At 35.9% G+C, this 26,177-nt stretch overlaps 1 protein-coding gene across 3 annotated transcripts in view; it reads left to right on the forward strand.

Annotated features, from left to right (window-relative positions):
* Nucleotides 1-26,177, forward strand: part of ERC1 (ELKS/RAB6-interacting/CAST family member 1) — a gene marked incomplete at both ends in the record, with an annotated part of 269,908 nt that overhangs the window by 114,515 nt on the left and 129,216 nt on the right. For all 3 annotated transcript variants that reach the window (XM_084254694.1, XM_084254695.1, XM_084254696.1), the window contains one exon: nt 8,158-8,289. In XM_084254694.1, coding sequence (XP_084110820.1) covers nt 8,158-8,289 — 132 coding nt within the window. The remainder of the gene's footprint in view (nt 1-8,157; nt 8,290-26,177) is intronic.

Genomic DNA, 26,177 nt, shown 5'->3' on the forward strand with positions numbered 1-26,177 from the left:
ACCCTGGCGTTTTTGTTTTTATTTATAACAAAGTATCTGAACTTAACCTTGGGAGAGGCTATTGTCAGAGAGATTAATGGGACTTCTGAAAAACTGTATGGCTCTTGTGAGACCAGTGAATATTAAGAATATTAAAAAATCAAAGAAAGTGAAAATAATAGAAATAGAGGTAGGTGAAAACACCTTTATTTATATTTAGGCATATACTCTTAGATGCAGAATCAATGAAACATTTGTGTGTTTCTTTAAAATTTAATTTTATCTGCTCTATCTACAAAGAAAATTCTTCCGCTTTGTTAAGAGATTTTTTTTTTCCCTTTTTGAAATGAAGGCTAGTCTTGATTTCCACATTGGCTTGGGGTACTTATTTAAGAAAACTTTTAAAAATTATGATTGTCTCACATTTTTTTTAAAGATTTATTTTTTTATTTTTATTTTTTATATTTATTTATACAAGCACTGGGTATAGTCAGAAGCACGGGAGGGTGAGAGAATTCGCCAGAGCGGGGAACAGAACAGGCAGATGGACGAAATACACTGCTGAGGGGAGCAGCAGGCACGGCAGGAGAGGTCTGCGCGCCCTGTGGGACCCTCGCCCTGTGGCCGGGGATCGAACCGGCGCTACAGAGGCTGCGGGCAGCTTTGCAGCCCAGTGCTCAACCACTGTGCCACCAGGGGAGGCCCGATTGTCTCACATTTTTATAGAAATAATATGATACATACTGGTAATTTAATGTTCTTGTTTTTGTAAATGTGAATTTTAGTTTCTTAATAAACCTTCTCATAGATCTTTTTAAAGATTTATTCCTGTATCATTTTTTTATTTTATTATTTAACTTTTTTTCCCTTGGCAAAACAGGGCTTTTTCTGTATGAGTCTTCGTGGTGTTCACAACAAAGATTAAATGGAGTTAGAGATTACTCTGCAAGAGTATACATACAAATCACTGCCTCTGTTTCTAACCCTGTGGATAGTTGCTGAAATTAACTTGAAAATTCTGTTTTCCTTCAGATGAAGCACCAGTTCAAGTTGTTGGCTTGTGTGCAGCTTTTTATAGCGTTTAAAACTCAAATTGCACCACTTTTTGCCACTTAGAAAAAGAAAGCAACACAAGTCTTAAGATTATTTTAATAAACTCTGCACTGTTTGAAATGTACTCTATAGAGAACTGTCCAAAACTCCATTCCATTTGATATCCAATGAAATTTGTGGAAAAATGTTTATTTTTTTCTAATGTGAACTATCCATTAATAATATCTACTAAGCCATTCCCTCTAAGCACTAATCTATGTGATCTTCTAGCCACATTCCTTCAACTTATTGCAGGAATGCTCCGAATAATATGATTAGTGCTTAAAGTTACATTTGGCACTAAAATTCTTACAAATACTGTGTTCACACCTAGTGAAGTGACTGGTTTAATCATTTCTGTTGTGTTACTTGAGAACTTCTCTTCGTTTTACCTTTGGAAAATGAAGTCTCCAATAAGATTCCTTTTACTTTTATAGGGCACATGACAGTGTTTTCAGATTAGGTAAACCCCATGTCCTTGCCTGAGTTTCTGACCCCCAGCTACCAGAATTTTCAAGATGAGAACCTGGCTGATCTATATGGGATATGTGTACCATGCTCTGTAAACGTTACTTATATGGAACATCACTGTATATGTATGTGTTTCCATTGCTTTAATGAATGCATCTGCTTCTGCTTTGACTTTGATTTTTAACCTAAGAGGTTATAACTGGGGGAAATGTTTGAGGAACTTTAAAGAGAAGAGGGAAGAAAATACTTTAAAATTTTAACCCAAAGCATTTCCTTAAATAGTTGCTGTGTAACCAAATTCTATCTCTGTGTTGGGCTAGCTTCTTTTCTAATAAATCGACTTCATCAATACATCTGGCTTCAGTTTTTTCCCCCACTAAGCATCTGAGCAGTTGGTAATTGAATTCTGACATTTTGAATGATTTTAATGAAATCTTCTGCATGTGTATGTATGCTTGGGGGAATGGGGAAGAGGTGGTAAGAATAAGCAGGGGGGTTTAGGGCAATAAAGCATTACTGTCTCTTTACAGTAAGGATAATGGATAGCAGTTAACATTAATATCTTTCAGAACATGTTCAAGTCTCTCTGGTAAGTGGTATTTACTCCAAAGGAAGCAGCTCTTATTATTAGCCTAAATAAATGATCTCCATAACCATGGCAAAGTCAGAATTGGGAAAGGAAAAAGTGAACTTGGGAAGCTGTGTTACCTTGGATTATCTATATGAAGTCCACATGACTTTCTACTGAAAAAGGGGAAAGCTTAATAAGATCAATCATATTCAAGTGGTTTCTTTTTATGTTATTTTATTATTGATCACTTTTTCTTTTAACTTCAAAATTAATATTTTTAGTTACTGTTTTTCCTTTTTCCTTATTGAGTATTTGACTTAAAAGAAAGGCAATGCAGACCAGAGTCTTATAGCTGCCATGGTATATAGATAGATGTAGACAGACCTAATGCAAAGAAGTTAAGTTCAGAGGTGTGTATTAGGCAAGTGATATCATGGGACTTGCTAACGGACCCAATTTCCTTGTTAATTACCTTGAGTAAGTTTAAGTTATAGCTGTCACAGTTTTTTTCCTAATCTCATTTGAATACAGGAGTCTCCTTTTTTAAAGGGCATAATAAATTGTTTAGTAGCTTTCCATTTTATCGCTTCTTCCTCTACCATTCCCCCAAAACTAGTAACACAAACCTCCTGCTTTGAACCCTGCAATTGGTGAAGAAAGCAGTCTCATTTGACCTCAGTTAAATAAATCTGATTGGTTTCAGTACCTAATCCCGTGGTAGGAAAACTGGTATGTGTTTGTTTTGATGAGCGCAGACTTATTTTATATAGCAGTTGAAGATAAAGATACTGCTTTCATTTTAAGTGATATGAACTATCCAAGACCATATGGCATCCAGATAGCTATTTTGTGAGTTGTCTGTGGCACACAGTACATATAAATTTAGGGCTGCCTGAATTAAAAAGTGAAATATCCAAGGCAAATAAGTGAATGGAATTGAAGTCTCTTTTTCAGCATTTTCTTTCAGATAACTATTTTATTATGTCCAAAGAGTGAGTGCTAGAAAATTAACTGCAAACTGTACAAGTAGTTCATCTCTTTAATTTAAAATTAGACTGATTTGTTAGCTAAATTTTATGACATTTCCCCTTTTCTACTTTTAGAGTAGAATCAATTATAATGAAAATTGATGGGGAACCAGGAGTTGAGTTTAGAGAGGGTTTTTACTCAGAGGGGGCCAACACGACTAGATATTTCATTCTTGTATTAAAAAAATGGGTTGGATCCCAAAAGAAACAAATTTCACTAGAATATGAGAACTAAATTTATTAATAGGCCTCAGATATATAGCTCTCTAAACATAACTCCTAAACATTTTGCTCAATAATTTTTTTCAGTTGAATTTTGGCATTGCTGACCTGTTAAGTTGGATTACTCTTAACTTTTACTGTAACCACAAGAAAATCTCTTATTAGAATGCAATCCAGTTGCATATTTTATTCTGAATAATTTCTGAGAGAATGCATATTTTGATGATCTCACATCCAATTATATGTCAACCCATATTCCAGATTTATCAAGTATCCTTAATATCTGCCTTTTATATTTTAGGTAAGTTTGAGTTCCATTTTAATATAGTATCACTGTCTTTCATTTTAGTATAATTTCATAACAAAAGCTGTATCTTTGTAGTAAAGGTCTGTTATGCTCACATATTTTTCTCTCAGAAGCAGCTTTGATAATCTGTTCTTTCTTGTTTATTGATAATCTGGTTTTTTTTTACTGGGTATGTGATAACCATTTTCCAAGATGGCCCCAAATCATCCTTACTGCTTGGTACTCATGTCTTTGTATAGTCCTCGTTCATATTGTGTCAGTATTAGTTTGTGTGAACAATAATTAATGTAGGAAATGATAATATGTGACTTCTGAAGTTAGATCATAAAAGACCATGGTATTTCTGCCTTGCCTTCTTGGATCACTTGCTCTAAGGAAAGCCAGGCATCATATTATGATGACATCCAAGCAGCCCTTTGGAGAGGAACAGAGGCCCCTTGTCAATAGCTGTCACCACCTTACCTACCATGTAGTAGAAACAGAGAACTGAATCCTTGACATCTTGACTATAACCCCAGAAATGTTGGGCTAAGCTGCTTGTAAATCCTTACCCACAGAAACTATGAGAGAGAAAAAATGTGCATTGCTGTTTTAGCTACTATATTTTGAGGAAACTTGTTATATACAATAAACTAGTACAGGTACTTTATATCCTAGGTATTAAAGTGATGTCCCACATACTTGAATTTTTTTCCCTTTAAATGCCCAGTTTGATATTCTCTGTTGGCAGGAGTATGTGCTGTTATAATTTGTTTTGTTTATGTTATCCACTGCAGTTATTTTCAGTATTGAGGAGTGTTAGCGATTTGGGCATTGTTTCTTGTAAGAACTTTCACCTGTGTAGCTCATATTTGTGCACTAATAAGGCTAGGGTATTATGAATTTATGCAAAACATGATATGTACAACTTTTTATAAAATCTCTCTAATGAGAGATTTTCTTGTGGTTACAGTAAAAGTTAAGAGTAATCCAACTTAACAGGTCAGCAATGCCAAAATTCAACTGAAAAAAAATTATTGAGCAAAATGTTTAGGAGTTATGTTTAGAGAGCTATATATCTGAGGCCTATTAATAAAACTATATTAAAACTGTTTAGCTGGTGCAGTGTTGTCCACTAGAAATATTACGTGAGCATGTACATAATTCTGGATTTTCTAATAGATTCATTAAAGACTTTAAAAGGAAACATGCCATTAAATTTGATAATGTATTTTATCTAATCCAGTATATCCAAAGTGTTATTTTCAACATATTATCAATATGAAGGTTATTAATGGAATATTTTACTTTTTTTTAATCTTTAGTTTGTATTTATAGCATATCTCAATTTGCACTAGCCACATTTTAAGTGCTCAGTAGCCACACATAACTAATGGCTACCATATTAGACAGCACAAATAAAGTTAACTGATAAAGTTAAGACTTTATTCTAAACTAGCAGCAAATCAATAAAACAAGCAACAGGAGTGATTTTCTTAAGTGGCAGTTTTACATTAACTGTAATCTCTGCATATATTTGGTTCCAATAAGTCACATTTCTATTTAATGAATGCCTCAAATTCTTCAAACCTGTAGAATATCCTAGAGGTAGAAGGGATTTAGTGATATTGGAGGTTCTATATAGATTTGTCCATAACCTGAATGTGCCTCATGATTTATCTTGAAGACGGGTGAAGGTGGACTTTTTGAAAGAGAAAGAACATATTTAGGGCCTTACCCTGTGCCTCCTAGAGTCACTCATTTGAGCCACCATGGAGCCCTTCTAGCAGTTTCAGCACATCCCATCCTTCCTCAAGCCTGGGTCTGAGAGCAGAATTATACCAGATCTATTGTGTTTTATGATTTTGGAAGAGCAGTACTTTACCAACTTGAATTGTGTTGGCTATGCACATATTCCAAGAAACTTGGTGAAAACTGTCATTTCTATTCAAGAAGTTTGGGCACAGAACAGATTGGAGATTTTTCTCTTCCTTCAAACCAGAATATACTGTAAGTGTTGTGTAGATGAACAGTTTTGTCAATAGAATTATATTCAACTCACTTGGAAATTTCCAGTTACCTGAAGATTAGTGAGGAGTTTCTCATCATAATTTTGGCCCATTTATGCAAATTATTGTCATGAAGAAATTCACCAGACTATAGATTAAAAACCAGAGAGCATGATTAGTTAAAGTAACACATTTGTCCCCCTTCAAAAAAAGTTTTTTTTTGCCATCTTGAGATATATTCATCTACTTTGCTTTTCTCTTTCCTCGGGAGTTAATCTTTATTAGCATAGCAGCATCTGAAACAGTCACGACAAAAACATTTACAGAAGTTCTTAATAGTCTTATTAATTTACTTGTGATATGTGTTACTTTTTCAGTATTTTAAAATTTATATATTTTTCCAGAACAAATGTATTTACATAATTTACAAAGTGAAATGATGCTCCATGGCTTATACTCAATAATAATAATCTTCTACCTTACTGTCTAACCTTGACTCTTACTCCCATGAGACGATCAGTCTTGCCTCTTATGGTATTTCCTGTTAATGCTTACCTTTTCCAGTGACATTCTTATATTGTTTTGTGATTTTTCTTATTTAGATATCAGCTATCTGTTGACTTATCATAAATGATGAAGAATAAACTTTTTTGCATTTACATTTTCATCTTTGCAGCATCAGGTTTACATTATGGTGTCCAGGGAATATAGTATATTTTTTTAATATAGTTTATATATATTTTACATCATTGTTCATTTTTGTACAGTGTTTGCTTTCTCCTCTCAGGTGTCATCCCCATAGAATTCCCACCACCAAATCACCTGTGCACCATCACCATAGTCCCTTGTGCTCTTCCCTCCCCTGTTTTGATCCCTCTCCCTCTTCTGCAGATGTCTCTGATTTTAGTTGCTTGTTATTTTTTGTTGTTGTTATTATTTTCCCCCACCCCAATCCCTTATTTGGTTCCCCTATATTCTTCCTATAAGTGAAACCATTCAGTATTTTTCTTTTTCCCTCTAACTTATTTCACTGAGTATAATCCCTTCCAGCTCCATCCATGTTCCTACAAATGGCATGAGTTTATCTTTTTTGATTGCTGAATAGTATTCCATAGTGTATATAAACCAGATCTTTTTGATCCATTCATCTATTTTGGGGCATTTGGGTTGTTTCCATAGCTTACCTTTCGTAAATAGTGCTGCAGTAAACACAGGGGTGCAGGTATCTTTTTGAATTAAATGTCTTTGTGTCCTTTTGGTAGATTTGTAGGAGTGGAATTGCTAGGTCACGTGGCAGCTCCATTTTCAGTAGTTGAGGAAATTCCGCATGGCTTTCCATAATGGTTGGGTCAGTTTGCATTCCCACCAGCAATGTAGGAGAGTTCTTTTTTCTCCACAAATTCAGGAGCAAAATCTCATTTTTCTTTGACAGATTTGTCAAAGGGACTTTCTTAAACCTTGCACATAAAAAAGTAAAGCCACAATATAATTAAATGAGAATTGAATAGATAAAAGAAAAATTCCTTTGGATGTCTTTTAATGATACAAGTATTCTCCAAGTGGGGAATGGTATAGCAAATCTTGTTTATTTGTTGGGTTTTTTTTTTTGTTTTGTTTTATATGTTAATCAAAGGCAGTACTTCATTGTTATTCTTCTGTTACAATTTAAGAAGGAAATGCTTATAATAACTTGATGAATCCAATATTTCATCCTGTTTAAACTCTGCTTCCTTTATCCTTCTTATTTTAAGATCTTCTGTCTCAAATGATCTTAAAGTCTTGTAGGATTTTGTTTGTCTTTCTAATAGAAATCTAGATTCACTTACCCAAAAGTTAGTGTTAAACTTGTGCAGAATAGTGGGCATTGCTCAGCTAATGGAATTACTCGTCCTTAAACAAATGGGTCATTGGTATTCCATTTTCATATTTTTAGTTTTTTCATATGTTACTAGAAACGTTGCTTTTTGAAATTCATCAGGAAGCATCTTCTTTTTCATTTATAAAAATGACTTTGTCAAAAATTGTCTATATGAAGCATATAATCTGAAAGATCATACTGTGTACTTAACTTTTTTATTTCCTTAACTTTGCAGGGAAAGAGAATGCTTTATTATTCAGTCCATTTACTTAGGCATCATCCAAGATGGCTTTAAATCCAGTTTAGAAAGTCATTCAAAAACAGCTTTATGATTTCACATAACCAAGCCCTTGCAACCTGTGCTACCTAACACCAACAGTTTTATTCTCTCTGTTTTAGAGATCAAGTTTATCAAGAGTTTTTCTTGCTTCACTAACTTGACCCTTTGCTTTTAATAATATACTTCTTCAACTTTCTTCTTTCTTCTCTTGTTTCGTTCTTTCCTCTGCGAAGCTATCTTTTTGGTCTGGGTTTAGTTCTGAAGGGAAGAACGTGTCTAAACAGATAGCCCTTTCTTGATAAATAGGCTCTCCTTGGTTTAATTAACTAGTCTACTTCACCCGTCTTCCATCGTTTTCCAGGACAGTCTCCGTAAGAAGGATGACAGGATTGAAGAACTGGAAGAAGCACTAAGAGAAAGTGTACAGATAACTGCAGAGCGAGAAATGGTGCTCGCACAAGAGGAATCAGCCAGGACCAATGCTGAAAAACAGGTCTGCGATTTTATATAGTTACTGGCAATGCTGCTGGTTAAGTGAAGGTAACACCCAACTAGTATAGGTTAGGTAAACAATACATAATCTGTGTTTGTAGGATTTCAGAAGCACTTCATCAAGTGTAAGATCTAGAATTAAATAAAAATTAAAATATAGTTGTATAAGAATTGACATGTTCATGCAGAGACATTGGCATTAATAATTAAGGCTGATTTAATTTTTATGTATATAGTACATGATCATGCATCTGATTTTTATTTTTTATTTTTTTAAATATTACTGAGATATTTTACATTCTGGTTTTTTTTTTTTTTAAGATTTATTTATTTATGCATACAAGAACTAGGGTACAGGCCAGAACTGTGGTGGGGGGGGGTTGAGATGATTCACCACAGACTGGGTGGGGAACAGAACAGGCAGATTGACTGAAGTACACTGCTGAGGGGAGCAGCCGGTGAATCAGGACAGGTCTGCTGAGCCTCATGGGTTGCTCCCTGGCTGGCTGGGGATTGAATTCATGCTGCAGAGGCTGTAGACAGCCTCATAGGTTGTGTCTTAACCCCTTGCGCCACCAGGGAGACCCCATATCTTGATTTTTAAATGGAAAGGGAAAACACAACATTTCTGTGTTGAAGATGTTAATTTTAAACAGAAGATAGTTTGTTTTAGACTGTGCTCTTGTTCCAAAGAGCACTTAAAATTTTAACAGCTTACGGTTAATAGCATATACAAAGGACATAGACATCACCACACTTTGGAGTACTTGATCAGCATTTTGCAGCTGTGAGGTGACTTGTTAAAGAGTTCCACTGCTGCTGTTTGGGGCACTTGTTTTATATATATTTCTGCATTTTTTTTAGACCCCAAACCCTTGCTTTGAAAGGGTATTAAAAAAAAAATAGCCAAAGATGGGGGGTGTGAATGGAAGAAATAGTTTTAGCAAGTAAAGGCTCTAATCTTGATTCCCTTGAGAGTGTGTTATGAGGTTGAATCTCTCTCACGCAAAGCTTTGTACCATTTAATTTTTCAGTGATTATTTCCTGTCTCTGTTTATTGGAGAAATGTAAATACTAACCAGTAAAAAGAATTCAGTAAGAGGATAATATGAATCTTTTCATAGACTACCTGTGCTCTTGTGAGTTAAGGTAGCTGCATAGCAAGGAGGCAGGTACTGTAGTATGTATCATAAGGGTGTCCCTCATAAGGTGTGACATGTGAGTATATCGTTTCGTTAGTGGTGAGTATAGAAAGAAAAACTGAAATTTATCAGCAAAACTGAAGGGAAAATTGATCATTTCACAGAATGAGTGTTTTTCAGTGCCCTGTTGCTAGATAAATACCTTGTCTTTTCTCTTTAAATATTTCCTAATGTACAATTTAAGAGCTTGGGTAGTGAAGAAATTCACAGAAGAGATGGTGGCAGTTATCCTAAGTTAAGAGAGGGTTTTTTTAATTCTGATTTTACCTTCTTTGTATTCTTTGCTTCCAAAATATTTCCCCTCCGTTTCTTTCTGAAAAGATTTGTGTGTTGGGACTATTTAGTGACAAGTCTTGCGCTCGGAGATCATATACCACTTTTGGCAATTCATAATATATAATAATAAAACAACTTTAAAAAGTTTATTAAAAAAATAAGACATATTATGGCATATAGACTGTCCTCTGTTCTTTTTAAAGTTATTATTGTGTGAACTGGTTGTGTCTTGCTTTTTTGGGTCTAAGCTACTTTTCTTAGAGCAGTATTTTAGTTTACAGAAAAGTTAAGCAGAAAGTACAGGGTTCCCATATACTCCTTCCTCCACCTGCATTTTTGCCTGATAGCAACATCTTGCATTTGTTAAAATCAATGAACCAGCATTGATATATTATTAGTAGGTAGTCCATACTTTATATTTCTTTTTTCCTCAAGAATTTATTTATTTATTTATTTATTTATACAAGCACTGGGTACAGTCAGAAGCGTGGGAGGGTGAGAGAATTCACCAGAGCCAGAGCGGGGAGCAGAGCAGGCAGAAGGACTGAAGTACACTGCTGAGGGGAGCAGCGGGAGGCAGGAGAGGTCTGCGCGCCATGTGGGACCCTCCTCTGGTGGCCGGGGAGCAGCCGGGGATCGAACCGTCGCTGCAGAGGCTGCGGGCAGCTTTGCAACCCAGCGCTCAACCGCTGTGCCACTGGGGAGGCCCCATACTTTATGTTTCAGTTCACTGTCTGTGTGGTGCTTTCTGTGGGTCTTGCCAAGTATGTATAATTTCAGGCGTGAACCACTGCAGTATCACACAAAATCGTTTCACTGTCTTAAAAATCTGCTCTGCTCCAGGTCTTCATTCTTCATCTATCTCCCCAATTCCTGATTTTTTCCTGCTTCTAGTTTTGCCTTTTTCAGAATTTCATATAGGTGGAATCATACAGTGTGTGTGATTGAAGTACTTTGATTTAGCCACTGCGTTTTCAACTCTTCCTTGTCTTTTGTAGCCTGATGGTTCCTTTGTTGTATCTCTGAATAACAGTCCTTTGTATGGATGTGCTACAGTTTTGTTTATTCCTTCACCTATTGAAGAAAAGCTCTATTGCTTCCAATTATGAGTAGTTATCAATAATTAAATATATAAACATTGATGTGTAGGTTTTTGTATAACATACATTTTATGTTTAATACCTGGGAGTGTTTTTGCTGCATTGTATGGCAAGACTATATTTAACTTTTTAAGAAATTGCCAAACAGTTTTCCAAAGTAGCTATATATAATTTGCCTTTAATTGCATGCTTTTTTCTTTCTCTCTTTCCTCTTTATCTTGTTTTCCACCATTCTGCTACTCACTGCCTATCTGAAGCTGTTGAGTGAAATAATGCATGAGACCAGTCATTTGGGCTTTAAGTGGCTTAAGGTATGAAGAAGCTGCTTTTATGTTTGTTCCTCTGAGGCAGTATGCCCTTTTATCCCTTCCTGTACTATTTTTCTCTTCTTTGCTTACTTTTATATTTTTATGTCTTCTGAACTGATGATTTTACTTAGGTGTGTTAATTGCATTTACTAAGGTAATTACAAATGTTTATTTGAAATATCTTAAATGGGTGAAGCTTTTGGCTAAGAACACTATTCTTACTATCTTTCTCAGGCCCAAAAATTATCTGCCTTTTGCACAATTTAGCCTCTGAGACAATTGTTTTGATTTCTTAAAGAGCAAAGGAAAATTGTTTGGGAACCATACTCTTACAAAAATAAAATATAGACCTCCCAGTGGAAAACACTTCTTGATACCTTTCCTATATTCTTAAAGGATCCCCTTAGTTTCTTTGTTTTTTTCTTCTCAAATTTTATTGATTTGCCAGTGGTTCACATAACTCTATAATTTGGGGAGCGCAGCCTCCTAGTTTCCTTATTCCTAGCACAGGCTGCTTCAGATTGAACCCAGGCTCCACGTGTTGAGAAGCAATGTAATGATCTACTAGGAAGATGTCCTCTAAGCTCTGCTGGCAAATGCAGAGATGAAAGCGAATAATCTCATGAGGAAAAATCAAGGGCTCCTTTTACTTTTGCTTTTTTTCTTCCTCTCCCATGTTGGATTTTCTTCTTCTAAAACTTCTCTCTGCTCACATTTTGGCAGATTTTGTGTTTTTGTTGAATGTGAGAGCCCATTTTCTTAAAATGACATAGAGTAAAATTTGTTTTCTTGCACAAATCTCAGAACTGCCTGGAGGTAGGAGGCAATATTCTTAGTTTAGCAGAGTTGCTGTAAGCTTAAATGCTTTTTCTATTGGCACTTGAAGAGAATGTTTTAATCTTCACTGATAGTGTTTGAGAGTGAATTTATTTTTCGAAGGAGCTATTTGCAGCTATACCTGCTGTAATTAAAGGTTTAAAAAAATTCCTTTGGCATGTAATAGGGCCTTGTTTTTTGCCCCCCTTTTTTTTTTTAAAGCATTATGGCTTTATTTTCTTACATTGTTGGTCATTTTTGTACAATATTTAATTTCTTCCCTCAGGTAGAATCCCTATAGAACTCCCACCCACACATCACCCTTGAACCATCACCATAGTCCCTTGGGCTCTCCCCTCAGGGCTTTTTCTTGAGCCTCAGTAAGCTGGATTTATATCTGTTCCCAGAATGAACTTTTTGATGTTTTGAGTACCGATAATGGTACATCCTCACAATATAACTAACATTTGCATATGGGTTTTGATTTTTCTTTTAAAAGTTCATTTTTGATAGTGATACTCATTTTTTCAAATTACCATTTTGATGTAATTTGGCTTGTATGTTAAATATAAATTCCTGATCGAAGATTATGAAGTCTTACCCATGATTTACTAGAAAATTATAGGTTGAGCCTTTATAAAGATTACATTTAGTATTCATTTTCCTCAGTTTTGAAAGTTTTTATTTGCATATTTTAAAAAATGTGAATTCCAATAATTCAAATCATATGAACAATAAAATAGGTTGGGCAGATTGGGCAGTAACTGAGTCAATTACTTAGTGACAGTGGAGACAGAGGAAAGCTGATGGGTTTAGAATGTCTTTGGAAATAGATCTAACAAGATTTGGTGGATACACGTATAGGTAAAGATGAAAGAGAAAAACCAAGGGGGCCCTCCGATTTCTTGCTGGACCACTGGGAAGGTGGTGGTTCCATTTTCTGAGATGAGAAAGAAAGCATGAGGGAAAAAAATTGTTTTACAATAAGAACAAGAAGTTATGCTAAAGAAATGTTAGCTATGTTATCCGTAGTAGAATGATCACCATGTCAGACTTACATTTTCAGCTCAGTTCTTTTTCTGAGATTCAAACTAAGTGACAACAGTCTACTTCATATCTTTACTACGTCACTGACATTTCAACCTGAAGTCATCTAAATCCAGAGGTTTGATTCCTACCTTCAAACCAGTTTTTCTCTCAGGAATTTCGTTTTGTTTGTTTTGTTTTATCTCATCTGAGAAAAGACTCTAACCCTACTGAGCTGAAATTTAGCTTAGTGACTATTAGGGGAATCAAGTCCAAGAAAGGCAGATGTATTGGTTTAGGCACAAAGAGTTTAAACTATGCTTCTGTAGTATGGAAGACCACTCTAGAACTTAAGGAAGCTTGATGACATAGTTGGTGGGAATGTGGGTTTTGGAGTTAGAGGCCTTGCTAGAATTATGGTTTCATCACTTGCAAATTGTGATTTCATTATTCATTTCCTTTTAAATAAGTAAAAACTGCATATTATATGAATTAATTTTTGTAAATACATGAAATTATACCTTCCTTTAGTATAAAGCAATGTCTTCATCTTTACCCTCTCTTCTTGTCTGGATAAGTTCTACTTCTTCCATAAAACCACTTCTAATTTTCCAAGTCTGAGGTGTGTGTCTCCGTCATGTTCTTCAGCAGCACCCTGTACTATTTATTTTATTATTTATGCAATCATTATTATCTATCACTTTAAAAGAACTGACTCTCGCTTCTCTAATAGAAAGGCAACTTCTGAGGGTAGGAGCTATGTCTTGTTTTTTATTCTGTCCTTAATACTCTCTGTCATACCTGGTACATAGTGGTATTCAATAACTATTGAATGAATGAAGGAATAAATAAATGGAGTCTGAGTCTGACTTCCTGAATGTTTGTACCCCTAATAACTGCAGCATTGCTTTATTTACTGAACTTTAAAGTTTAGGGCCTCCCCAGTGGCGCAGCGGTTGAGCGCTGGGTTGCAAAGCTGCCCGCAGCCTCTGCAGTGCCGGTTCGATCCCCGGCTGCTCCCCGGCCAACGGAGGAGGGTCCCACATGGCGCGCAGACCTCTCCTGCCTTGCCCGCTGCTCCCCTCAGCAGTGTACTTCGGTCCTTCTGCCTGCTCTGCTCCCCGCTCTGGCTCTGGTGAATTCTCTCACCCTCCCGCGCTTCTGACTGTACCCAGTGCTTGTATAAATAAATAAATCAATCTTTAAAAAAATAATAAAGTTTAATAGAAATTTTATGATTTTTAAAGTCATCACTGAAATATTTTGAATTGTAATGTTTTTATCCTTTGTTGTAATTTCCTTTACAAAAGCACTTTGAAGAAATACTGTCTTTGACCAGAAAAAGTCAACTTCTGAATTGTTGATTTAAAGAATTGGAATAGATATTTATTTGAAAGCAACTTGTGTTTAGTGCTTGATTTTAATGTGTGGTAGCCAGATGGGAAAATAAAATGTAGAAATCATTGTCATTCCCGACCTGTCCTTTAGTGGAAAATAGAGGACTCTATGTCTCATAGGATTGATGTGCAGCTCTCTATCCCCACTGTCACTGAACTTGTCACTGATAGTAGGAGCTAGTTGAAAGTCTTTGGTAGCATCTAGGCTTCAGTACTGAAATAGAAACAAGCTATGTCCATAAAGACATGTAAAAATTCAAAACATTCTACAGAAAATACATAAACTGTGATCAAATCTGTACAAACATCCTACTTTATTTCCATCTAGTGGGACTAATACATCTCATCATTGGCAAACTCAAGTTTTGTCTTATCTCTCTCCATTTTATGAATTGATTTATAATATTATTAAGATTATTTCCTTTTATATCGTGCTATGATGGGCTACATTTGTAGTTTATAAAAGTTTCTTAGCATATCTTAAATTCTTTTTTTATTTACTTAACCTTGTAAGCTTTAAACTAATTGTCAGTAGTGATGGGGATTTTTCAGGTGAGTTGTTGAGCATTATAGATAAATATGTTTCTCAGAACTATACAGTCATTCAGTTTATAAGAAAGTCCAATTGGTGTTTTTAAAGCAGCTTAGTGATTTCTGCAGAAGTCTTCATTTTTGGTCTATGAAATATTAAGATATTTCAAATATCTTAAAAAGATATTTCATTTTTAAAAAAAGATGTTATAAGTGAGAAATTTTATTGATAAAAATATGGAAAGTACATTTTTAATGTTCCAAGGATCTGATACGTGACAGTTAAATTCACAGTCAGTTTCTTTTTGCCATTGTGTAATCAGTTCAGTGTTTAAATCAAACTCTGTCAAGAGGAATCTAGTAAGTTTCATTGTAGACTCTTGCTCCAGTGTCAATGAGTTTGAATCTCCTTTGTTATGGTGACTGGTTATGAAATCAGTCACTTGACAGACCCCAAAGTGAGACTGCTGGAAATACGTCATGTCTGCCTTCATGGTGACAGCTGGTTACAAAACAAACCCCACCAGAGCCATTCTGCAATTGACAAGGGACTTCAAAGGCCAACAGGGCTGCCACTTCAAAGAGACTTCTGCCATCTCTGGCTTGTTGAAAGAAGAAGTTAAATGGCTGTACCCTGCCATTGCAGAAATCTCCATGTTTAGACTTCTCCTCCTTTTGATCTTAGAAAGATGTATGAAATGGGTTTTAAGTTAAAGGAATGATATAGTCTGTAGTAATGGCAACCCAATATTATTCTGCATTTCATTCCACTTATTAATGGAAATTACTCAAATGTGTTCAAATAACACAGCCTTCAAAACTCAAATGTCTCAGAGAATGAATGTTCAAAAAATTGAAACTGCCTGTGAATGTTGTAGCCACCTTCACAAATGTGGAATCAGATGGCAAATGAAACTCTCACTGTGATTTTAAAACTCTTTCAATTTCTCCTTGTAATTTTTAGCTCCTTTAGTAAAATTAGATTCTGAATCTTGGTAATAAGAATAACTGACAACTAAAATCTGTAGTCTCAAGGCTGATTTGTGTGGTTTAAATGATATTTTTCTACTTTTAGTAACTGTAGTTAAGTTTTTAAACTACATTTTACTATTTAAAATGTTATCTAGTTATGCTGGGTGCTGTTTCAAAATAATCATCTCATCTTTGTATTAAACAAGCAAAAGACAAGCTGACAGTTTTACTAAAACTCTTAATAAAGGACCAAAATGCTAACTAACATCGAGGAATAACAAGGGAAAAGGTAGCAGCATAAATTTTCTTTTTGAACACATAAAGCCATTAAAAATATCTTTTTGTTCAGTATCCTTGAAACAAAACTTTATAAATAATATGGTAATAAAAATACAGATTTACATGTGATAAAGGTGAGAATGAGGAATAGCTGGAATCATTATAAGTCAATGGCATGAGCTTGTTTTAATAATTTTTTTCTTTCATTCTATGTATTATGGAGGATAAAGCTAAGTATCCTTAGATTCCTTTGTCCTTACTTTTTTTTTGTATTTTTTAAAATTTCCCATTGCGTAAAATTAGAAAATTGATTTGGCAATAGCTCTAGCCACTGTAATTTCCCCTATAATATAGCCAGATGGTGTCAGTAGACAACAGCTAAAGAAATTCTGAAGGAAAACTGAAGTCTCCAGTAAATAACCACATGTGATTATGTGAACAAAAAAAATCTTTAAATAATGCTTTTGTGTTTGTCTTTTTTGTTGTCGTAACTTATTACTCTTAAAAAAAATATTATGTAGTGCACGATTATCTTGTTCTTGAAGTTCAGGAAATATCTGTGTCTCTAAATTTAGGGTTGATTTTTCACTTTTTATGCAACAGAAGGACCACATCTATGTTTTCAGAAGCTATAATCAAATGAAAAAATTAAGCTGCAGTGGAAAAGAAATAAAACCTTGGCATACCCCAAAATTAAACCACAGAAATGAGTGCCAGCAGTCTGCAGATACTGGTTTTCAAAGTAGACATGTTTTTATGCTCCTGTCTAAGCTGCATAGCCACTACTTCTCTGGGAAGCACTTTTGGAATCTTTGTGGCACATCTATAACAGATGATGTTTAGTTTGCTTGTAATGAATTCGTGGGGTGTTTGGCCCTTATTCTGTTATCTCCTACTGAGAAGTTTGATAAACCAAGTTATTGACGATAGAAGCAGTCATCCAAGATATGGCTGAAGGTGAAGTCATGAGAGCCAGATGGCTTCCCACTGATTTTTATATGCAGTTTATGTTCTCCTTGGCTGCACCTTTCTAGATGTTTTCTAGGAAACATATTTTTCCCAGAGAAATATACACAGCAGGATTTATCCTGTATAACAGTTTGTGTGTGGCATGTCCCAAGGTCTATTTTGGCACTCATTTTTCCTTCCTCTTATTTTCATCTATTTGATTGAATAAAGGGGCAATAAGGACTAGTATAAAGTGCAATGAACCAAAAGTCAAGCGATCTTATTTCTTCTATTTATTACTTGTGATTTACACTAAGTCCCATAATCTTTCTAAAAAACCTCTGTAGTCTTTACCTGTATGAAGAAAATTATTACCCCACTGTTTCTGGTAATGTTTAAAAGCAGTATACAAATGTTGAACCTTATTATTACGGCCAAAATAAATAGCCGTCTGTGTGTGCGTGTGCGCGCACACCCCCACGTACTTATACTCACATGATGCTTATGAGTTTTCTCTTTGTACCCTTGGGTTGCCAGAAATTTAATCTTCTCTTTTACTTTTCTCCTTTGACTGACAAGGTCAGATAACTGTCATCTCCATATCAGTGTTTTTTTATAAGAGTTATATTGAGACAATGTGTGTTTTCACCACTAAATGTCTTTAATTACTGAAATAACACCCTATTCAGTGGGTTGATTTATTTTTCCAGTATTGCAGGTGAAAAAAAATTAAAATTTCTAGTTAAAATTTTATTAACTAATAAAAATAAATTTTTTGTTATTGAAAACTTAAGGGAAGAGGAAAGTTTATCTTTTTGATTGCTGAATAGTATTCCATTGTGTGTATATATCACATCTTTTTGATCCAGTCATTTATTTTTGAGCATTTGCGTTGTTTCCTTTATCTTACCTATTCTAAATAGTGCTGTAATAAACATACGGGTACAGGTATCCTTTTGAATTAATGTTTTTGTATCCTTTGGGTAGATGCCTTAGGAATGAAATTGCTGGGTTTAAAAAAGAAGAAAGGTTTTTTTTTTCTTAATGTTAATTTGTTCTTACACAGAGGGCTCAAGCCTAAATACTCTGTTGTTTGTTGGTGACTTTACGCTAGTTGAGTTACTGTTTTTTTTTTTTTTAAAGATTTATTTATTTATGCATACAAGAGCTGGGGTACAGGCCAGAGGTGTGGGGGGTGAGAGGATTCACCAGAGACAGAGTGGGGAACATAACAAGCAGATTGACTGAAATACACTGCTGAGGGGAGCAGTGGGGGAGTCAGGAGAGGTCTGCTGCACCACGTGGGTTGCTCCCTGGCCGGGGATTGAACTCATGCTACAGAAGCTGCGGAAGTTTCATAGGCTGCGTTTTAACCCCGTTTGCCACCAGGGAGGCCTGAGTTACTGTTTTTGTAATAAAATACAATTAATGTTTTCTCCGTTTGCAATGACCAAATAATTTCAAGGAAGAAGGAAATTTCCTTTCAAAATGTGGATAACTTATATAGTCCACCTAACACGTTATCCTGTTGTCCTGTCATTCCACTTCTATTTGCACATCTTTTCTTGAAATACTCATTTATCCCAAACTGTAATGAAATATAAAGACATCTTAGACCCAGATGCGTGAATGTGTAAAATGATGGTTGCCGCGTCCTTGTTACCACTGTACAGAAAGAAAATATGTTAGTTTGATTATTTCTGTCCTTTCTTTCAGAAGTAGAGAAGAGCCATGCAGTTTATGTGGCCCCAAGAAGTGATTACTGTTTTTGTTTTACTTGATTCTAGTACAACCTGTTAGTTGTTGAAATAGACAAATTACAGAAGATATTTATCAAATAGCAGTCTTCTGAAAAAACAGTCGTTATTTACTTGATACTTACATTTTTTATTTTAATGCTGTTTTTGAAAACTCACCAACATAGAATTAACAGCAATGTCGACATTGCCCTGTCTAAAGCCACTTCCAACCTAAGTGACACAAGATAAGCATCAGAGCAACAGGAGCACATTTGTTTTGCTTTTGAAAATGTGTACCCACATTTTATTGGTGTCTGATTTTTCCAGCTCTTCTTTGGAGTGATGAGTGCTTATTATAGGATTTATCTACCCAAGCCTCCTGAGTTGACTTTAAAAAAAGCAAGGGAAAACTGAGATGACTTGAAAAGGAAGCATTTCTTTCACATTGTCATGTTTCCATTCTTTTGAAATTTATCTTCAGTTTGAAGAAGATTTGTTCCCACCGCATAATATTACTGGAAACTTAAAGGCTGTTGCCAGTGAAGGAAGACAGCCAATCAGTGTGAGTCTACCTTCTCTACAAGTCAGTCTTAGCTGTGTGTGGATAGTTATAAACCATACGCTTTTATAGCAATATTCAGCATAGTTAAGTCCTCTATGGGAAAGTGAGTCACATTCTGAGAGATGGTAAAAACATTCTGTAAATTCCTCACTTACAGAGCACATTAATTTAATGTATTGTTTGGTGATTTTATTCATTTTCACAAACCTCTGGCAGAATTGATTTATTGGAGAAATTCAGCAATGTATAAAAGTTATGAAATCTAGTGACTCCCAAAGTTAAATTGTAGAAATACATTTTATTTTTCCAGTATTGTATCTTTGATTCCTGCTTATACTTGGAACCTTCATAAAGTCAGGAATAAAAAAGCAATAGTACCTGATGTTTCCTAAATTAATATACTGCTGAAATAAGTGGGATCTGTTACCATTAGTTTATCTCAATAATCTCTTAGAATATCTTACTTTCAATAAAGAGAATAGAAAATTATTATCACTGCTATCATATAAGTCATATGCATTCAAATGGGGATTAGAAGGAAAGTAAAGATTTTTAATTCTTACTTTGGTAGCATCTGATTTATTTTGAAGTTATGGTCCATTTATTTTGAAGTTATGGCCCACTGTTCACCCTCTTCAAAGAACCGAGGGGAGCCAATTTCTCTGTGCCTCTTGCCCCAGATTCTTTTAGACCTTTTCCAAAATCTGAACCCCCAATCATCTGTGCTCTACAGCACCACCATCCCTATATAGTTAAGTACTTTCTTGCTTTAATCTAACACTCCGAATATTCTTCTCTCTTCTACATCTCCCTGCTAAGTCTCCATAAGTCACAAATACATCTGTCTTTACTCATTCAATAAATATTTATTAATCTTTTCTGTGCCAGACCATAACACAAAAATTCTTAATTTCCATCTTAAGCCATCTTTCACCCTCTTTACCTGAAGTGTAATTTGACCTCTCCCATGGCAACTCCCAATATCCCTTTCTGATTATGTGTTTTATTCTTAATCTTAGGATTCGAGGTAGGGCTATCATCCTTCACGTTTCCTGTTAACACCTTCAAACCATTATTTTATCACCATCTTATAAAATCTTTAAGGCTCATGCCATTCAGCTATAATTTTGTAGACTTCTGTTGCACTGATATTAGAATCTATATAGATAAGCCATCTGTTACTGTCATCAGTTTCTTCTCCAAGGGCCTTTGCCTGCAATGACTTCATTCCTTATCCAACATCCTAGACCTTGTTGTAAATCTGGTCCACATTCACTTGTTACAGCATCTCTTTTCTACTCACAATTTCTGGTCATTTTTACTTTCTTACTCAAGTATCCCCACTTTGAATGTTTTTCCACATTATTTGAACTCCTTTATCTCCTTTTGCTTTATCCTAACCCATTAATGCTGTCTTTGCTTCCCTTTTTATTCCAGTTTTTGCTTTCCCCTCTATTCAACTTATTACTTGGTCTGTTACTTACTAATTCTGATGGTGACATTCTGAATCCTTTAGTCAGTTCTCCTTTGTGCCTTTGGGAAAAAAGCCAGATCTTTAATATGGCTTGCAAGCTCTTTCTTCATCTGGTCCCTACCTCCCTCTCCTGCCATATTTGCACCCTTCTTCCCTTCTCTCAGGGCTTATGGTACTTTGGTCTTTATTTTATTTTTTTTTAAAGATTTATTTATTTATGCATACCAGAGCTGGGGCACAGGCCAGAGATGCAGGGGGTGAGAAGATCCACCAGAGATAGAGCAGGGAACAGAACAGGCAGACTGACTGAAACACACTGCTGAGGGGAGCAGCAGTCAAGACAGGAGAGGTCTGCCTCGCCATGTAGCTGGGATCGCTTGTGCTGCAGAGGCTGCGGATTGCTTCATAGTGCGGTGCTTAACCCCTTGCGCCACCAGGGAGGCCCACTTTGGTCTTTATTGTGCCTTGTAAGTATGTGCTTTCCCACTTCAGGGCTACTCGATGTGTATTGAGCCTGTAGGCTAGAATGCCCTTTTCCTCCCCTTCTGCTCCTTGCTTCTCTTGGGAAGCTTTCTCTATGCCCGCAAAGCATTCCCGTTCTCATGGCATCCTATAACACTATTCATACTTTATGAATTTTATTAATGACTATCTCTTATGGACTCTAACCTCTAGAGTGATAGGAAAATGTCTATTTCCTTTTCTGTTACGTCTTCAATGTATGACACATAGTACCTGCCATATGATAGGAATTAAATATTTTGGGGAGTTGATAGAGAAGGGAGTGAAAGGAAGAAGAGAAAGATATAAAAGTGGACATGTGTGATTAGTGATTTGTAAGAAAAAGATACTTGGTCCTGTCCAGCATTCCTGGCTTACAGCTCCCATAAGCCTTGGAATTTCCTGAGAGTTGATAATGATAAAGATATTTTGTGTTATGTTAACAGGGTGACTTTTGCTCTGAACCCCTTCTCACATACCTTACCTATGCATCCATCTGGCTGCGCCTGAGTTGTATCATTTGTAATAAGTAAACTAGTGATCTAGTAGGTAAAATGTGTCTCTGAGTTCTATGAGCCACTGGAGCAAATGAATGAACTTAAAGAGTAGAGGATGTTTTGGGAACTTCACATATAACCGGTTGGTCGGAAGCACAGAACGCTCTGGATTTGCAGCTGGCATCAGAAGTCCAAGGAAGAGGTCATTCGAACCTCAGTCTACAGCTGGTTGGTCAGAAGCACAGGTGATAACCTGAATTTGGGGCTGCTCTCAGAAGTGTGCGCTGTAGGGTGAAAGGTGGCCTGGTGAGACAGCCCTTAACCTGCAGATCTGATGCTAAGTTAGTGTGAGACTTGAGTTGAATCCTTGAACCTCCAGCTCATGACCAGACTATTTGTTGATGTGAGGAATCCCCCTCCCCATACTGTAATTGGTGGCCAGAAATTATACAGCATAGCAATGCTCCTTAGGGTAACTCTTTAGATATAATTGTGGAAAACTGTTTCAGGACTAAACACTAATACATTGCAGCAAAGCAGCATTAACTGTGACTACAGTGGAGTGTGACTGACTATGATGGAATCCTATCTCTGCCTCCTCTGACTTTGAGTAAGGCACTTAAACTCTCTAAACTGGTTTCCTCTTCTGTAAAAATGAGAATAATAATACCTAATATGCACCTCAGCATTAATGAGAGGATTTAATGAGACAATACTTGTAAAGCATTTAGAACACCTCACAATATTCAGATAATGCAAGGGGCTATTACTGTTATTACTGCGTCCATCATTGTTATTGTTATTATAATGGCTATAGCTATTACATACTCATAAAATACTATACTTTGCATATATATCTTGTCAAAGAACTAACATGCATTGACAAAAAGAAAAGAACATTTTGGGGAAAGAAGATTTCTAGTATAAATACTAGCACAAAGCACTTTTAATAATTCTGTAAATTCAGATTCTCATTAGTAGTAATTGTGAAGCTGCCTGAAGGAATTTGTTAGGAAAGATTGCTAGAATTCATATGTGTATATATTTTGTATGGTCACATTAATACAAAATAGCTCCTCAACTCAGAAGTTTGGTCCTCCCCCCTTTTGATAATGTTAAGACAGAGTGGGTCTTAATCTAGACTTTTGTAGAAATAAAGACTAGTGTACTTCTTAAATGAAATCTGATGGTGAGCCTTCTGTGATTGCAAAGCTAGGAACATTGTTAGATCTCATCCCTCCATCCCTTTTTCCCTACTTCGAAGGGAAGGGCGTTACTTGACTGGAAACAAAAAAAAAAAGAAAGAAAGAAAAATGATGGTGAATGTTTAGCCTCTAGATAATCATTTTGTAACATTCCTTTTTTCTTTTCATCGTTTTTTCCCTTTGGAGACTTACACCCTCTTAGCCTCCCAAAGCTATAACAAGATTTTCCATAAGCATCTTGGAAATTACAAAAAAGTATTTTGCTCTTGATTGTGGAACAGAAGAAGGTGGGAAACTTGAAGATGCAGTCTTGCCAGCACCTGAAGCACCCAATGGCTTTGCTTTCTTAAAGAAAATGGATCTGTGGTAAAGCCATAATTTGTTCCCTTCTTATTCTGAGTAAAAGTTTATTAGCTTGTGATTTAAGCAAACCATCTGGTCCTGCTGGCACTGCACACTTTCAAGCCCCGTGCTTTCTCCTTAATATGTTACTGGAGGCAGTTAAGTTACATACTTGAATCCCAGTTCTGGCCTGGGCTTTTTTTAATGTCTTAAAACATATGCTTTTGAAAATCATGCTGTGACCTGGAGCACATGTTCAAATTGTGGAGAAGTTCTTCTTTGTTGACCGTGGTGTAGTTCTCTGCTTCTCAACTTCCATTTCACAGTGATGCTGTCCAAAGCTACATAAGAACTGCTGTGTGTTAGACATGTAATGGGGTAGGTACCCCAGTGGAGATAGCAGAATGTATTCTCCAGGACTGGGAAAAAGTCAGAAAAGTGAAGTACTTCATATTAACCTCGAAACTGTTTCCCTGGCTTGGAGCCAGAACACCAATGAGATGATTAGTTGGAAATCCTGGTTCATGGTACCTTTCTCTCCTTAAATACTAAAATGCTTTAAAACTTACTTGGATGTATGATCTAAGATAGAAGTACCTGAGGGCCTGGCATGCACACAAATGGGAAAATTAAGTAATGTTGAAGAAAATTATGTTTTACTACAGGCAAAGTCTGTTAGAGAAATTTTGGAATGAAAGTAAAGCATATCTGTAAACATGGCCCACTGGATGCTGAGAAAATGACATCCACAGAAACAGTTGAAGATGCTTGATAAAATATGGACTCATAAGTTGGAGAGAGTATGAAATTTTCAGGTCAGGACATGAATAGACAGGGAATTCAAAGGTAAATACTTGATAAGCTGGTGAACTTGAATATTGATTTGTGTATATTGGCAGGACAAAAGAAAAAGCCCACTGCAGCCAAGGAGAAAAGTCTGATAGATCAGCCAGCCTTCTCTTCCTTTTCATAAAGGATCCACAGATCCCAAACTGGTCCTTTGAAAGCCCTACAAAACTTGACTTTCTATGAGACTTAAAAATATATATATATAAAGAAGGCCCAGTGAACAGATTAGAATGATAAAAGGTTCATAACTTTCAATACTGTGTGTATTAAAATATAGGCATTTCTCTACTACTATATTTGAAAATTTAGGCTAAATGAGTAAATGTCAGAAAAAGGAACTTAGCAAAACTCACTAAGTATGAAAAAGAAAATCTGAAAAAAATTGTCTGTGATAAAAATTTTCCCCACAAATTTCATGCCTGAAGAATTATAGTGCTTATTTCTAATAAATCTACCAAGGCCAAATAATTTTACTCTTGTAGAAACAGTTCCAGAAAATACATAAGAAGGATCAATGAGTCACCATCATATTTTTAAGGCTAGAACAACTTCATATCACAACTTGACAATATTAATACAGGAAAGGAAAAGTTTAAGCCTGTTTCAACCATGAATATAAAAGTAAAAAATCCCTAAAAAAGATATTGTCAATCTTAATGTACGTGAAAAAGAAAAATATGAAAGAATCAAGAATGGTGTCACTAGAAAACTTTCTATATATAGTCTACCACATTAAAAAATGATGGGCAAAATCATGATTATCTTAAGAAATATAGAAAATTTGCATTATAATTTAAAAATTTTTAACTAAGCTAGCAGATAAGGGAGTTTCCCTAACCTCATAAAGGACATCTATTAAAAATTATACTACTTACTTTTGGGTAAACTTAAAAGCCTTTGTAATATAAGCTCATTATACTTACAATGTATGTTATATTAATATGCTAATTATATTAATATAGCATTGTATTGTTTGCTTTAATACAGTCTGTTTGTGTGTATGTGTATGCATATACACACGTAGTATATTCAATATATATCCTGTTGGTTCTGTTTCTCTGGAGAACCCTAATATCATTTAACAATACACATTTTTTTCTTACATAAATTAGTGTAGGGCAGACCATCCCAGGCCAAGGCCAGGTGCCCCTGGATAGGCAGAATCACTGAAGATTCAGGCAGAAAGGAAATCTTGGAGCCCTTTTTAGATTTGACTGGCCTTTAGTGCTGCAGCCAGGACCTGAACACAGGCAGAACAGCAGGCGGGGGGCTGGGAAGCAGGCATCAATGGAGGCCCCCCGCCCCGAAGCCTCCTGTGATCTGCATGCTCTCTCTCTTTGGTGTTTTCTGTCTCACACTCTTAATCTGTCTTACCTTGTAATGATTTCTCCAGGATGTCCACACTCATGGGTACCTGTGCTCTGTGCTGTCTGACTTCTTGGCAAGGTCCCCGCAATTACAAGTTCACATGCCGGGTGCTCACACTCCCAAGTGCCTTTGGCACCAATATGATATTGCATGTGGGCAATGAAACCTGGGCAGAAAACAAGACTGCAGGTGAAGGCTGTAGAGGCTAGCGGCAGGAGGCAAAAACAAAAACTGATTTTACCCTGTTTTCCCTAAAGTGGTTTAGCGTAGTTGACTCTGCTTTAGTTGTTGACTGGGGTGGCTGTTAACCTGGTGGTTCATTCTCGGACTCAAATGAGAGCAGTGACTACTCAGAATGTTGTTTTCTTGGCAATGGCAGAAATGTGACCCAACCACAGGGAGTGTACGCCTTAGCACGTGTCTGGTTTGCTAACATCCCATTGCTTGAAGCAGTTCAGATCGTGTAGCCAAAATCAGAGGTCATGAAACTCTGCCCA

Source organism: Talpa europaea (genome assembly GCF_964194135.1).
Source record: "Talpa europaea genome assembly, chromosome: 15".
Taxonomy (NCBI): Eukaryota; Metazoa; Chordata; class Mammalia; order Eulipotyphla; family Talpidae; genus Talpa; species Talpa europaea.